The 17933-nt window shown below is 31.0% G+C and overlaps 1 protein-coding gene across 1 annotated transcript; it reads right to left on the bottom strand.

Annotated features, from left to right (window-relative positions):
• Positions 1-9349: 9349 nt before the first annotated feature.
• On the bottom strand, positions 9350-17118 carry TLX3 (T cell leukemia homeobox 3). Its single transcript, XM_053716166.1, has 3 exons — positions 16665-17118; positions 15140-15383; positions 9350-10611 (listed from the first exon to the last, which is right to left on the bottom strand). Exons 1-3 carry the CDS (start codon positions 17080-17082, stop codon positions 10401-10403), a joined length of 873 nt encoding a protein of 290 aa, XP_053572141.1. The 5' UTR covers positions 17083-17118; the 3' UTR covers positions 9350-10400.
• Positions 17119-17933: the final 815 nt, after the last annotated feature.

The raw sequence follows: 17933 nt of genomic DNA on the forward strand, positions 1-17933 counted from the left end.
TATCATATTTCTCAATCCCTGTCTTAAATCTAAGCATCAGCACTCACTTGTGTCATTTTTTTGAGCTACCATCTTTAAAAGTATGTGCAGATCATGAGAACAACAAGCAACTCTGTCTGCTTCACTTGTTGCCACTATTATTATTATACTTTGGGCAGTTTTTTTTTTGCCCCCCGACCACCCCCGGAAAAATTTTGGTGGACGCCCATGAATATAACAATAGTGTTTAACCAGATACATAAGAACTTGAATATTTTTAAGAGTTATAGCCGTAACAGATATTGTTTCACATTATCTCAACACATTTGAGTAAAAGAAATACTACTTTCAGCAGGGTTACTTTGTTATTTTGTTAGAAAAAAGTGGGTAAGGTTGGGTAAAAAAAAAAAAATTTTCTCACATTTTCCGGCCCCCCTGTATCATGTGACAGACATCAGCCAGTGATAGACTAGTTAGTATACATATACCCTGTGAGCTTGTGCACGGAAAATGTGCATATAAAAATACTGTGCAAAATTTCATAATGAAAGTAAATTGGAGAGTGTCTTAAAGCTGCATGCTCTTTCTGAATCATAAAAGTTTATTTTGACTTGCGTGCCCCTTTAAGTTTGTCAAAAGTGCAGTTTTACATAAATCATAGCTGTCAAAAAAATGACACCATCCATTATTGAATGCCTTATAAGCAACAGTAACACCCTGAGATTTTATTATTATTATTATTATTATTATTATACTTTATTAATGAAGCGCCAACATATTCCGCAGCGCTGTCCATGGATACAATTAATTTAAATAAAAGAATGATATAAAACTTGTAAAGACAGGACAAAATTTACAAACACATACAGGAGGAATTGAGAGTCCTATTCCCGTGGGAACTTACACTATAAAACGTTTAGCTATGCATACTAAAGCAGATTTGCAATATAATTTATTATTTATTTTGCCAACATTTCAGGATATTTAGCTCTGAAAATTGTTGATTTTCTGAATCTTAGAAATGAAAAATCACATTGCAGACATCTCAAGGCTAATCCTGACACATATCTTTGCTTAATTACCTTTTAACAGATAAGAACTTCCAAACAATGCATGTTATACTAGTATAAAGACCATGGCTAGCCTTGTTGTCTGCAGACTCGTGCTTGAATTGGATCCTCTAAATAAGGCGAGTGGAGGGTGGAGTTTAGCTATTAACTATTGCAGCAAACAAGATGGTAATTTGTTTTAAAATGTTTAGATCTGGTTGATATGTTATTCTATAGCAAGACAACAGACGTGTCTTGTAGCTACAAGATGTTTACTGTCCCTTTAAAACAAGCTTCTCATCTGACTTGCTTAAAGGATCAGTAAATACAGTTGATTAGCATAATCAACAAATGCAATCGCACTTAGGGGTCGATTTATCAAGCTGCGGCGGACAGGGGCGGACATATGTGCCTCTGTCTGCCACAGCTCGCCTCTGGTGGGCTGAATTCCGCTGCCAGAATTCAGCATTGCACATGAACGCAATTTAGTGCTCCTGTGCAATGCCGCCCCATGCCCGCGCACAGCCAATCACGTGTGGGCAGGAGCTGTCAATCTCCCAGGTTGGACGAGACCGTGGAGATTCAAATTCGCAACCTTAGAAGTGTAGAAGAGGTCAGGGAAGCAGCGGTCTGATGACCGCCACTTCATAAGTACAGAGCATTTTATAAATCCACCCCTTAGTCTGTACTGCAAATGAGTGGTAGATTTTTTCTTCTGACAAATTTGTCAGAAGAAAAAATCTACTATTCATTTGCAGTACAGACTAAGGGGTTGATTTATAAAATGCTCCATACTTATGAAGCGGCGGTCATCATATGTCCACTCCTCCTGTATCATTTGACAACCATCAGCCAATCACAAATGCATATACGTATATTCTGTGAATTCTTGCACATGCTCAGTAGGAGCTGGTGACTCAAAAAGTAAAAATATAAAAAGACTGGGCACATTTTGTTAATAAAAGTCAATTGGAAAGTTGTTTAAAATTGCATCCTCTATCTGAATCATGAAAGTTTAATTTTGACTAGTGTCCCTTTAAACAGTTCTCTGAAAAGCATTTGCTTAGTTTCAAATTACCTTAAATTTTAGCTACTTGAAAACAGACACAGCACCCAGCTAAAATGATAATTGTGTATTGAGAATGCATTAATATTATTATATTTAAAATTAGATTACATTAAATTATAAATTACAGACAAATAATATAGAATTCAATATCTGATTTAATTTTAATGACTTGATTTTAAATTAATTTTATTTGATTTATAATTCAATTTTATAAGGTTTAAAACTGAATATTATAGTAAATTTGTAATACGCTGATATTTTATTTTAAATTAATACATTTATTTCATTGACTGAATCTGCAAAAATTGCAGGGGGAAGTTTGCATTTTATTACTTCATTTAATTATGTCTCCTTACAAATTCTTCCAATAATTGTTGATGCTTGTATTTGTTAAAGGGACACTCAGGTAAAAATTTAACTTTCATGATTCAGATAGAGCATGTAGTTTTAGCAGACTTTCCAATTTATTTTGATTATCAAATTGTGCACAATCGTTTTATATGCACACTTTCTGAGACACCAGCTCCTACTGAGCATGTGCAAGAGTTCATAGTGTATGCGTTTATGAGCTTGTGATTGGCTGATGGCTGTCACATGATACAAATTATGGTGGCAAATTAAGGATTATTTTAAATGTGTTAGTAAGACATTTATTACTCCAGTGTTAGGAAATGTTGTGGTACAATGCAAATAAATGGTAATAATAATATTTCTCATTTAAAATTCAGTGTTTGTGCTATTGCATTGTATTTTTATGTATTTGTTGATTGTGCAATTATACTGTATTTCATTTTCCTTTAAGCTAACTATAGCGAATTGGTAGATAAATATCATGCAGCTTTAAATCATTGACTTTTGACAAGTTTGGTCAGTTGCAAGTCATTATTTGTGGCTGATTTGCTGTACATTTACTAGCAAAGTGGCTGAATTCTGTACAAATTGTAAGTGTACAAGTCAGTTTTAATAACAAAACAGAAATCCAGCGAGCCTCATAGAAAAAACTGTGGTGAGTTTATTATTTAAAAAAAAAAAAAACACACATAGATAAATTACACTCAGAAAATAGGGGTTAAGAAAAAATATGAGTAAAAAAAGTATGCCATTACTACTCAGCAACCAGTCGGTCTTACGCGTTTTGGCTGGTAGGTAGCCTTATTCATAGACCAAGTCAGTTTTAATGGAAGACTTTACAATCAGCTTGCATTTTAGACTAGCCAATTTGAAGGTTTTCTCAAATTTATTTACTCTGACTTGGCTTGAGTTGGTTCATAGTCAGTGAAAACTCACATCCCTTACACAACCCTTTCCCTCCTCTGGATCTCCATGTTCAACAATGTCTAAGAATAAATATTATTTATTTCTATTGAGATATTTTGGATGAGCCAAAGTCAGAATGGTCAGAGGAGCTATAAGAAAGACTAGAAAATCTACATTGTCATTTCCCAGCACTACTTAACTCAGAAGTGGCTTTACCTAGACTTGTGTAATTGGAGACTTATTAGTTACGTTTTTAATGAATTAATACTCAAATAATTCATAATTTGCAGAGGGACTTGGTTCCAAAGATGCTAAATCAGAGAGTTTAGGTTCATGTGTAATACGTAGTGCTTGTCTTCTCTGAAAGTGGCCAGATCAGTAAACACTAGATCTGCATTGTATCTAATGTAGTATCCTTATCAACTTTTGTAAAGAATTTAATAATCTTCTGATCTGAAACTTTTAAAGGTATATTTTGACTGTAATCATCCAACCCTCATCTTATTTCTTGTTTAATTGTGGACAACTGACCCATTTTTCCATGAATGTATGACCTCGGAAACCATTTTGATGACTTTGGATGCTTGACCTTATCAGATTCAAACAATTTTCCTGGGTTCACAAACAAAAATGTTATTAACATATGTAGAGTGAAATAGTTTAGGACATTTAAGTTTCTGTCATTGTTGGATCAAACTTTCTCAGAATTTGATTCCACCTTAAAATTAGAGATTTTAGATTAGATTATCAATGAGGGTCTTCCTACCCATGTTTGCAACTCTGAGCCAGAGGGTCCTAACAGCCTATTTTGTAGATATTTTAAATTTGATCATAATTTTGATCCAGTGGATCTATTCTCATCAAATGCTAATTTAATTTAGAATATGTACTGGAACAAATTGGTTGGCAATAATCATCAGAAGAACTGTATAATGAGGGTTTGTTAATGAAAGTCCTTTTTTCCATCTGTCCAATTGACATTTCCATAGTCCTGGAAATTGATTTTAGCTTAACTGGTCAATTTTTGAAGTAAATGGAACAAAAATGTAATTGAAAATAAGAGAAGATGAACTGTTACATGTACAGCCTAGAGAAAATAGTGGCTGCAGTAACAAAAGCATGATGAGTATTTGCATGAACCAAAAACATATATTTGCTGAAAAAAACAAACTTATTGTATGCACACAAAAAATAGCATAGCATATCAAAATGGTAGTCAAAATGTTCATGTGCATATAGCCAGAAGCAGGAAACAGACAGCCATTGGGATGACTACCTCTCAAAGTACAAAACTAGGACCACAAATGGAAAAAGCATATATAAGTTTGTAGGCTCAGGGGAGGAAATGATGAATAGGAGAAATACCTATAAAAGAACAAGGTATACAAAAAAAATGCAAAATAGCAAGCCTCACAACTGGAAACTGACTATGTCATCTTGACCAAAAGTCCAGTTATCAACATAAATTCAAGCTGTCAAACAATGAAATTGACTTGGGATGTCATTAAAAATAGTTGATTTTGACAGACTTTATATCCATCTTGTTTTAATCATCTTAAATTTGCTTGTAAGCACTTAGATAAAACCCAAATACATATAACAGTATATTAAATAATAATACACATAAAGCAATGTTAATAAATGTTAACTTAAATAGGAATAACATGAAATTAAATTTGTATTTTTATTTGAAATATTTAATTTCAAATTACTTTCATTTTAGAATGCAATATTATATTTTTGATCATCTGTTAAAGTTTAAAACATTATTAGTGTACTTTAATGTAATGTGTATTTAATTGACATGATTTATATTCAACAAGTTTGGTGGGAATGTTTGCATGTGTTTAAAGGGATACTAAATCCAAAATGTTTCTTTAATGATTCAGATAGAGCATGCAATTTTAAGACACGTTCTAATTTACTCCTATTATCAATTTTTCTTCGTTCTCTTGCTATCTTTATTTAAAAAGCAGGAAATCAAAGCTTAGGAGCCGGACCATTTTTGGTTCTGAAACTGGGTTATTCATGATTATTGGTTGGCTGGCAAGTGCTATCCAGGGTTCTGAACCTAAAATAGGCCGGCTCCTAATCTTTACATTCTTGCTTTTTAAATAAAGATAGCAAGAGAATGAAGAAAAATTAATAATAGGAGTAAATTAGAAAGTTGCTTATGTTTGCATGCTCTATCTGAATCATGAAATAAACAATTTGGGTTTAGTATCCCTTTAATGTTATTTCATTTGTTTTCCCTTCCCAAAAAGCACTAATAATAATTAACAATTTTGTTTTAACAATAGTAAGTCAGTAAACAGATATCTATAAACAGATATAATGATCAATTCAAGGCAAAGATTAGCCTTAGAAAAATATGCTGATGTATTTTTTAAACAATTGCCTTAGTTTAAATATTGAATATATAAGTGTAAACATTTAGTTTCTATAAAGTAATGGAGTCTCTGTGTTTAAACTAAGTTTCTATGTATCTCAGTCTTCTGGCAATAAAATAGGGTTTGTACAAGCAAGACTTGTTTGGACAGTCTCTTTTATAGCCTTTTATTGCAATTTCCATATCTATTCCTAATTGTTCACAGCAGGAGAGTGCGATAACTAGAAAACTTTAGTGCAATTTAGAAAGCCAACAATTGTATTAAATTGCTGTAAAAGGGGGCAAAATTAATAATGAAAGTATATTTTTGTTTTCTTACAGTATTTTTTTTAAGTATTTTTAAGTTTTCTAACTGCACAGAATTATAGGGACAGTCTACAATAGATTTTTTATTGTTTTAAAAGATAGATAATCCCTTTATTACCCATTCCCCAGTTTTGCATAACCAACACAGTTACTTTTTACCTCTGTGATCACCTTGTATCTAAGCATCTTCTGACAGCCCCCTGATCACATGACTTTTATTTATTATCTATTGACTTGCATTTAGTACTGTGTTGTGCTAACTCTTAAATAACTCTTTGGGCGTGAACACAATGTTATCTATATGACCCACATGAACTAGCAGTCTCCTGTTGTGAAAAGCAAATAAAAAAGCATGTGATAAGAGACTGGCTGTAGTGGCTTAGAAACAGGCAGAAATTTAGAGGTTTCAATGTTATAAAGTATATTAATATATCAACGTTAGTTATGCAAAGCTGGTGAATGGGTAGTAAAGGCATTATCTATCTTTTTAAACAATAACAATTTTAGTGTGGACTGTCCCTTTAAGCATATTATAGTTCTATCTCATACTGTTTAATATCCCTTTAATAGAATAATCTTGGGCTTTACAAGTTGGCTCTAAAGATGACTTAGCATAAGTTGGGTAACATTTTGTACAATCTTAAAGGAATATAGATATTAGAATAAAGTAAGAGGAATGGAATAGTTTTGTCACATATAACATATATAAAAATGCTTAAAATTGTTTGTTATATTCTTACTGCTAATTTTTGGAGCAGTGTAAACGATAAAGTATAATAAATGTCTCTGCAGGGCACAAATAATGTTTGTTTTTTTTAAAATTGTCCTTACATTACAGTAGTAATAATGCCTCTCTAATTGCTAATATATGTATGATATTTATGTATATATATATATATATATATATATATATATATATATATATATATATATATATATATATATATACTGTATATATACATGTCTCTCAATGCGAATCTGCCCTCTGTGAGTCAACCACCTGTAGGTTCTGTGAAATAAACAACCTTCTGCAATAACAGCAACCAGACAGGATTTCTTCAAAAAACAGGGGTCAAATTTATTGACATTTCGGGGAGTAAACCCCGAAATTTACTCTCCGAAATGTCAATAAATTTGACCCCTGTTTTTTTAAGAAATCCTGTCTGGTTGCTGTTATTGCAGAAGGATATATATATATATATATATATATATATATATATATATATATATATATATATATATATATATGTGTGTGTGTATATATATATATATGTATGTATTGTATATATATATGTGTGTGTATATGTATGTATATATCTGTCTATATCTAAATAATTACATTTTTTTATATATATATTACTTGAAGTATATTTTGAAGATATTGATAGGTCATCCTGAAAGTAGAATTTTGTATGTAAATGTATCTAATAACCGTGAAAATGACTAAGAATATAAAAATGAAAGATCAAGATATCAGCATAACATCAAATAAACACATCATGTGTCACAGGATCTCCACATTATCAGAGGACAACAGCATCACCAGCATCCCAAAATACTGTATTTTAGCATCTCTGCCTGAGCATTAATATCATCACCCCGCACTGACTATGTGCTTACATTCCCACCTAGCTCACTAGAGGAGAGTCGAAGAAAAGAATTAAAATAAGCCGAAACAATTATTGATACTCAGTAATGAGAGGAAAACATTCTCAGAGCGTGCTGGGAGGGAAGGTGTTAAATTTGCCACCTGTGGTTTTCACTCGTGTGATAGTCTGCTCACCTGGTGATGGGGTTTTTTATATATAAAAATTCTCATTAGATAAAGGCAATTCGTATTATTTAATGCATTATCTATAGTGCTGTGTAGAAATCTTATAGTTTGCTAGAGCACGATTCGTGTGTTATAACTTTATGGAGTGGTAGAAACAGGAACCTTTAGTATATTCACTAGTGTTTGGAGGACCTGCTTTATAATTCATTTACTGGCCCTTTTGATTTATTTATTTATTTATTTATGTATTATTATTATTTTTCAGGAAAGTCTACTAGAGCAATTTAATGTCAATAAAGGTTGTGATTGCAGAAACAGCAGATCGAACCTGGGAAATGTTTTAGAAAAAAAAATTGTATCAATTCATTTTGTGAACACTTGTAAAGGAATACAAATTAAAATATATATATATTTTCTTATTTAAAATAACACTGGCTATTTCTTTATTGCATTCTGTCCTAATATTTTTTCATTTATATAAATAAAACTAAAATCACAGGAAATTCAGACTGAAATTTTAAAACTACAGTTAAGTTCTATGTATTGTGGGAAATGTAGGTGATTATATAAATTCATTTATTTTACTACATTTACTCTGAACATTGTATGTTTGATACATTTTAATTTGGTGAACATATATACGTATGATATTTATATATATTAATTTATATTTGAGACAGAGATATGCAGAGATAGATATAAATATAGATAGATAGATAGATAGATAGATAGAGATAAATAGATAGATATAGATAGATAAATATGTGTCGTGTGTGTTTGTCAGTCTAACTAAACACTACAAATAATAAATAGATATGCAGAGATAGATATAAATATAGATAGATAGATAGATAGATAGATAGATAGAGAGAGATAAATAGATAGATATAGATAGATAAATATGTGTCGTGTGTGTTTGTCAGTCTAACTAAACACTACAAATAATAAATAAATATATTTGGTCATTTTGGAGATATGTATGATAGTTATGTATATTAATTTATATTTGAGACAGAGATAGGCAGAGATAGATAGATACCGACCCATCAAGTGTGTAAACAACAATTAAAAAAAAAAGCTTAAATTTGAGCTATCTGATAAACGTTGCTTACATTTCCAAATAAACTAAATTTAATCTACTTGTGATGAAAATAAAAAATTATTTATGACCTCACCTGATATTTAGCTTTTTCAAAGTGTATTATAGGAATATTTTTTTAATATGGGTTATTGTCAAGTTGAGGTAAAGATTTCAAACTTTACACACTGATCTTTTATATCGTTTTACTGGATCTTCAAGGAACCACTGCAATATATTACATTTTAGTAAAATAATGAAAAAAAGTACATTTTTAATAAATGTGATTCAAATAAATTGATAAAAAGCTTTAGTTAATAGGTATACACACATTTGCTTTATATTTAAATAAAAAAGTTTATTTACATATTTCATTAAGTACAAATTATAATACATATTATAAACCTAGAAGTGTTTATCTAGGAAATATAAGGCGCTTACTCAGTAAGTAGCTAAAGGTCTTTAATAATATTTGTCATTTTTGATGTTAAAATGTTTTGAACTTTTCCTTAGAATAACTGAACATCGGTTCAATTTACAAATACCCTTAGTGATGTACAATATTAAAATAAGTACTTTTGGGGGGAAAAGTTAGCATTTGAAATGTTTCCTTTTTGTTTTTCATCAAATAAATATAACAAGTAAAATGTATATTTGGTAAAGTCATGACTATTTTGTCCCAGCCAAATTTTAAATATCAATAATTTCGTTCAAAATTCAATTTCTCTATTATTCTCCAAACAACATAAAATAATAACACTCAACCGAACATAAATATTTAACAACAATATATTTATATATTTTTTTTTTTATGATAACATTATAGGAAATTTACCACAGCAATAAATTAAAGATATGTTACAAAGAGTGTTGTGCCTGTTTTGTTATATTATGAACTGCCTCATATGTACATTTAATGAATCAAGTTCTCTCAACATATGTTATTAAACTCTGGCCTTCAGTGTTTTCAATGTATTCTGCCCAATACGTCTTATTAAGTATGTATACATAATAATCTATACAGCTTTAACCAAATTTTTGAGGTGAGGTTGAAAGCCATTATTGTTCCAAGTACACAATCAAAAATTGTTAGTGTCTCGATCAGTTGATTTCAAGTTTTCTGTAAAATATTTTATTTTTTTCAGTTTTGGTAAATATCTGAGTTTTTTTTTGTTTTTGTTTTTTTTTTTTAAATCAAAACGTTTTCCCTGCATGTAGTCATTTCCATTTTAGTAATGCTGTAGAAAATAATCAAGCTTTAACCGAGCAACAAAGTCCCTATATTGTTAATTACATGTCCTGTCACCATACAAGAATAAAACAGTTGCTTCATTACTTCCATATAGTAATTCCTAGACCCATCTGCAGCAGTATTACAAGATCTAGCAGGTCCAGCACCATGGAACTTGTCCCTCAAGGTACCATGTCATGGGCTCTCCATCCAGTGGTTCATGCAGTTCTTCCAGAAGTTACAGTTTTCCCCTGCAGTCCTAAATGGTTCACACCAAAGATGTAACAGGTGGAATCTTGCTGTTCTCCTCCTCCCAAGGCTGCAAATTTTGGAGTGCAAATAGGGAAGAGTTGTGTAAACACAGAGGATCTGGTTGTATGGAGTCACTCAATGACTTCTGGAAGGCGTCATGTTGCAGTTGGAGCATTAATCTGTTGGCCTGCTGCCTCTCTGCTTCCCTTTCTTCTGCTGTCTGTCTCCTAAAGTCAAATTGCAAATTGAATTTTAGTCATACAGGAAAATAAAATGCACGCGCATTATGAATAGGCATTCAAAACGTTTTATGCTATTGATCCCCTAAAATATTGCCAAACAATGACCACCAGTAAAATGGAAAAGTATGTTTCCTAAAGGATCTGGCGGCCATTAGCTGTTCCCTAAAGATTTAAACAGTCTAGAAGCAATACCTGCTGCTGTACTCATTATAAGGTATATTTGTCTTCTGTGCATGATTAATTGCATATTTGATAAGAAGCTATTACAAAAGAGTACTATTAAATCTGCAGTAGCTCATTAGAGAAGTGCATGAGTTGTGTGTTTACCTAGATATGTGGATAAACAGGGGTAGGTAGATAGATAATAAGATAGATAGATGGATAGATAGATAGATAGATAGATAGATAGATAGATGATAGATAGATAGATAAGATAGATAATAGATAAACGACTGACTGATAGATAGATAGATAGATAGATAGATAGATGATAGATAGATAGATAATATAAATAGATAATAAATGGATACACAGACAGATGATAGATAGATGATTGACGGGTAGACTGATAGATTATTGACAAATAGATAGATAGATTATATAAATAGATTGATAGATTATATAAATAGATAGATATACAGACATATAGATTGATAGATAGATAGATAGATAGATAGATAGATAGATGATATAGATAGATGATAGATAGATATATAGATAGATAATATAAATAGATAGATAGATAGATAGATAGATAGATAGATAGATAGATAGATAGATAGATTATAGATAGATAGATTATATACATAAATAGAAATATATATAGATAGATAGATAGATAGATAAATAGATAGATAGTGGTGTGTGTATATATATATATATATATATATATATATATATATATATATATATATATATATATATATATATATATATATTTCCAGTGATGTGACTCCATAAATTAAACACGAATTACCTGAAAAGATTATTGAAAGCCGGTAAAGATTTTGCTTTGTTATACTTGGTCAATTCTGTGCTAAAAATGCGATTTTAAAAACAATATTTTGGCTAAACTATTTTAAATTATCTGAGCTCTAGCGATTGGGTTATGTGATTGTGTTTATGGGATAATTATAACAATAAATAAGTCGGTGAGGCTGGTCTAGGCCTATATTGTACAAATCCAAATGTTATCAATAATACAGAGCTATTTACACTAATGGCCAGCCTATAATTTTATCACAAACTATACAACAGTTACACAATTATTGCTGGAAGAAAAATGCTCACCCCAAAGGGAACACTTTGGCTAAACTTAAGTACACTTTTTCTATTGCTTTACAAACTAAAGTGTTTACATGCTCTTTATTTGTATTATTATTTATTTGTATTATTATTGTTGTTCTCCATCAAAACTAACTCATATATTAAGCAATGTTTTTTATTGTTCCTGATGAGAAGTCATTACTAATCGTTTTGCTCCAAAAGCTCTAGCACTCTACTATTATTTTCATATATATCCAGTACTTACTGTTTATATCCAGTAGACTTTATACTAATCGTTAGTATTTTTTTTATCTCATAATGAAACTGATTCTATGTAGTTTTGTATTTAAGCAATAATTGGGCCGCACAATTCATATCTACATTACTGCCTGCGCCTAAAGTAATTAACTATAGTATCTGACCTGTCACAACCCTCATATGTATTAAAAAATGGGGGGTGGTTATTAAAATAATTGGCATTTTTACATTTTGCTATGCCGACAGAAAAATAAATATATATAGAATTTAATAAATTATTTTTCAATTGCATCCCATTAAAGAGAGATTAGTAAAAAGATACCCCCATTGCTACTTCAGTGAGCTGGATAAATATTGTTATTACAATTACTGATAGTTTAAACCTTACCTATTACTGAGGTGCAGAAAATGAGTTTACAGGTACAGAATATATATTCTCCACCTTTTATTTTATATAGATGTGATTTATTTTGTTCTGGCTATCTCTCTTGCTGTATTAAATACTTTAAGCAAAAAGTCAAAATGCAAATCATCCACAATGAAATGTCTACATATTTAGTCTATGTAAGATAGTTGTTCCCGAAGGTCTAACAGAAAACGAACCATATCATCTTTTTTAAAAGGTATCCCTTCTAAATTGCTGAATAAATATTGCAAGGCTAATTTCCACTTCATAGTTGGAAGATAAAGAGCGCAGAATTATATGGGTTAATGAAATATGCATGGTATTTTATATTAAACCCATTTTACAGAGATTCATAGGGATATAATCTGACAAAGACAAGAAGCTAAAACATCTCCAAACACCCAGAGTATTTTGTTTATTTAAGATATTAAAAAGTTAGTATTAAGAATATAAAGCTAGAACACTCAAAAATGCCACTATAGAGTGAAATTAGATTTATAGACGAAAATAAACTTACATTTATTGTTGACATCTGTCAAATTCCATGAATTAACAGGAGTAGTTGAAACGTCATGATTTCTATGTCATTATCCTATCAAATGTATTTTTATTTTAAAATTTAAAACAGCATGGTCCCCAAAAATGACTGTCCTGCACTGCACGAAAGCCCTGTTTGTTAGATAAAACAATTGGGGCATCTTCCTATGTTTTTTCAAACTGCCAGTAAATGCATTCTATGCTGCATATAATAATAGTTCTTGTAGCAACAAATAGAGAGATCATTTATACACTAAATTGGCCCTTTGTTTAAATACTAAGCCAAATTTCACAGATTGTTGCCTAGTCATAATATATATATATATAGTATAGTATATATATTAGTGTTTGTAATATACATACTTATAGTGCCTGTATAAAATATACACATAAAATGGCCTGCATCTAGAATGTTTTTTCACAAAGAAAAATATTAAATATTCAAAATCGTATTTAATCCTTTACTGTGCTAAATTAAAATGTATTTTTGAAATACATAATTCAATAATTTCCTGAAGTAAGGTGTCTTTTACAAAGATTTACTACTGTTTGATTTGTATATTATATCCTTATATTCTGAAATGAAAACCATTGATATGATACTCCTACTTAGGGTGTAAACAATGGGCCTGTTGATAATAGTATTTCTGTTGTATTCATATACAAATTCTGGCAATAGTGAGGAATATTATATTAAACACATCCATGGGTGCCTGTAGATTTTTTTTTCTAGGGGACAACAAATTAAAATGCTCACAACAAAATAATATCAGTTGTAATATATGCAGCAAGGGAAAGTATCTTGTACAGCTTTTAAACACGGTGACTCAGTGGAATAAAAAGGTGGGTGTTTATAGTTGGATATAAAGAGCAGAATGGCCCCCCTCCCTACACTGTTGAATACAGCACTGATAGATAACTAATATAACATCATCTCAATATCTGTTGCAGCTATATACATAGATTAAACAGTGAATAGTTGCACACTATTATATTCTGCATAAGTACATATACAATTATCAAGCTGCAGCTGCTTTGTGAGAACTGGTTTTCAGCTGAAACCACAACAATGGCCACAATACAGAAAACAATGCTGCCTTGCTATGTTGATAATAGACGTGAAATAAAATAACCCAATATGTGTAGCTCAGATTTCCTTATTTTCCATAGAGAACCCTCATACGTTTTTATGAATTTAAATACCAGTAATCAGCTGGGAGAATACTCATTACCCTTCTACATAACACATTCTTTATATTGATTTGCATAAAAGTAACAGGTGAAGAAGAGATGTCTGAAGTCTTGGTCATTTCCACTGTCTCTTGCCTTATGAAAGCAATGCCATCTAGTTCCTTTTGTCTACTTCTGTATACAGCAATACATGCGCTCTACATAATTTATTACATATATGTTCTGAGCAATCTACAAATAAATAATTTATTCATTTTAAAAAGCATTAAAACGATGAAATTCACCACCTGTTTTAAATGAAAATAAACGAAACTAAATGTAAGATGACAAAAAAAAAGCTATTTGCAAAATGATATGGGACCAATTTCAAAATATGTAACTGTTTATATGCAAATAATACAAAATGCAATATCTAGGTTGTTTTATTTAAAAAAAATACTGTTGTTGAATATTCAAACCATCCCAATGAGAGTACCTTTTACACGTATATACAATTGTATTCAATGAATAATAAATATATGTTTATGTATATTAAAGACTTTAGCAATACCAAAAATTAAAAAAAAACTTTTCTTTATATATTTTTTTTTTTTTTTTTATTATTTGATGAAGCTGTGTTTATTCTGTAATTTGTATTTATATTTATAATACATGTATGTACTTGCTATTGCATTTTTTAGGGTACCATATACAAAATAATTTCAAAATCAAGTGGGAGGGTATAATTCTAAGTTTCCACAATATTTCTAAAAAGCATTAGAAAATAATAAAGTGAGAATATAGATAGACAGAAGATTTAAAGCTATCCAGGTGTATTTCTCTGACTCTGTCGGTTTTCCCTTTTACCAAACTCACCTCCACTTTGTTCTTCTATTTTGGAACCACGTTTTCACTTGTGCATCAGTCATCTTCAGGGATTTGGCGAGTGCAGCTCTCTCTGCTGATGCCAAGTACTTTTGGCGATGGAATCGTTTCTCCAGCTCGCAGATTTGTACCCTGGAGAAAGAAGTGCGGGGCTTCTTGCGTTTGGGTGGTGTGCGGTTTTGATATGGGTGCCCAATCCTGCGGGTCACTGTAAAGGGTGTAAGGGCAGCTGCAGCTAAAAGAGACAAAAATAAATGAATAGGTCACTACCTTACGGTCAGCTACAAAGGTACTCATCAGATAATTGACATAAGCACAATAAAGGACACTTTAATGATATGGGCTATTATGCAATAGTAAAACGAGAAGTCCAATAATGAAGACTGTATATAAGCAACAAATCTTAGAATTGTTGAACAAATATGGAGAAAAAAAATGTACAAATATTCTGTATGATAAAAAATATATATAATTATAGTATCCAGTTTTTATGACTAGGAATTAGTAAATGGAGGTCTCTCGTATTAAACAATCCATGATAATAATAAAATAATAAAAAATAAATAATAATAGGTATAATGTTGTAAAATATGGCTAAAAAATAAAAAAGAATAACAAAAGTTGTAAACGTTTTATTTAATGGTTTGAATATTTTCATTAGAGATTGAATGTTCCTTAATAATATTTTACTAATATAGGCTGAGCTGTATCAGTTACAACTTAAAAAGAAACTTGGGCTGCAGTTCATAGAAAACCCTATATTATTATGCCCAGAAGTCAAATTCAGAGGCCATCTGCTCTTTAAGTACAATTAAGGCTCCAGGGAACAACTTGTAACATATATGTTGATCCAACTTACAGTTACTTTACTGTCTACAGCTATCATACAATCTGCATGAATTATATACACAGTATAATGTACAATTCTGTTGTGGTTAATTTCATATATTTTTGCAAAGAACTTAACCCATTTTTTTGTTAGTTTCCTTTACATAATCCATAATGTTAGATAAATAATGTTTTGAGATTTATTTTATATTTGTAGTATTTGATACTGTAAAATATATTGTCCATAGCTAATATATTATTTCTACTAAATATGTTGTCGTTATAAACATAAACAAATTCTACTAAAATGAAACAAAGATGATTTCAAATGAAAAATTTAATATTTTGCAATTTAAACACAGAGTATAAGTTATACAATTTCTGCTGTACGTGTGTGTGTATATATATATATATATATATATATATATATATATATATATATATATATATATATATATATATATATATATATATATGTGTGTATATATATAAAATTTAAGTATAATTTTCCACAGCAAAACAACTATAATAAAATATTTAGCTCACTGTACTGGTTTATAGTTATTTTGCCAGTTAATGTGTCTGTACCCACAGCATTGAATATTGCAATGTGAAATACATATTAGGTATCTATTGGCTGATCACTACATGAACATAAGAGGTTAAATAGCTTTGTGCAGCTTCTCACCTGTAAATCTTTCTTTCACAAACCGTCTGCTGCTTTCCATCCAGGGGAAGTTAAGGCTGCCAAGGCCGGGCACAGCTGGCATGCCTGGGATGGCACTGGAAATAGGAGGTGGGACTGCACCAGGAATAGGTCGGTGAGCTGGAACCCTGATCACTCCAGCTGGAGCCAAACTGAGATTCACACTGTAAGATCCAGAGTCATCAAACGCTGCCCCTATGCCATGGAAGGCAGCAGACAGTGAAGAATAGGGGGCACTTGATCGGTTTATTGGACTTCCCAGGTAATTGGAGCTTTCTGACCCTCTGGGAGCCGAATGGGAAGAGTTTTCCTGATCAGAACTGTTTAAAATCTGATCAATTCCAAAACTGATGGGTTCGTGTTGATGTTGGGTCTGTGTATTACTTGTTGGCTGATCCATCCTTTGTCAATAGAAAGATTGCCTAGAAGAACTGGATGTATCCCCTATACAAGTGTCCTCTATCCTCACAGTACATCCATGCACGTCCTGGTGAATGTCAGACTGAAACTTTGCCAAGACTGGTCCAGCCCACAGGCTCTGTGTAATCATTTTTGAACCAAACCTTTAGTTTCGGCTTCTAATTTCTTTCCTGCTTCCCTCATTGGTGGGCATAAACAAGCCGCTTGTCTGTGATTGGCTGATTGGCTCCATCAGAGGGCAATTCATTGAAATAGTAGCTTAGGGACTGTTCCAAGGTGACATCATTTTAACAAACGAACAATAGGTCAAATTTATTAGCTAACATAATAGAGGGTGGATATTGTTATAACAGGTTTTTTAAGATACAATTTTATGTACTGTATATTTTATATTGGGAAGAAATGCCAACAAATATATATTTAGAAATAACAAAAGGAAAATTACCAGTCATGTATTTCCATGCAAGTTTAATTGTTTTTGTATGGGTTGTACACAATATTAGTTGGCATTTAATTCCAGTTTCCTCACTGAGGTCTCTGTTAAAATAATTTTGTTTTGGACGTGCATTGTCATTTTAATTATTGCTATAATTGATACACAATTCCTAGCCCAATATTAGAATGCAACATAGATTTAAATGCTCTGCAAAGTTTCCCCTTAGCTCAATATTACAAAAGCATTTATTTTGTTTCCATTGCAAAGAATTATATTAATAATATTTTCTTATTTTCTCAATATAGTGCATTCATTATTGAATATAAAAAAAAAACATTTTACTTTTTTATTTTTTTTATTTCTATTCACCCATCTGTCTTTTACACATATTTTAC

The sequence above is a fragment of the Bombina bombina genome, chromosome 6 (assembly GCF_027579735.1).
Source record: "Bombina bombina isolate aBomBom1 chromosome 6, aBomBom1.pri, whole genome shotgun sequence".
NCBI classification, from domain to species: domain Eukaryota; kingdom Metazoa; phylum Chordata; class Amphibia; order Anura; family Bombinatoridae; genus Bombina; species Bombina bombina.

Coding starts and splice junctions, on each gene's coding strand:
- TLX3 (XM_053716166.1), bottom strand. CDS start 17,082: ATGGATCAGCCAACAAGTAATACACAGACCCAACATCAACACGAACCC. Junction 15,384..16,664: donor TGTGAAAGAAAGATTTACAG/GTGAGAAGCTGC, acceptor TGTCTCTTTTAG/CTGCAGCTGCCCTTACACCC. Junction 10,612..15,139: donor AATAGAAGAACAAAGTGGAG/GTGAGTTTGGTA, acceptor ATTTGACTTTAG/GAGACAGACAGCAGAAGAAA.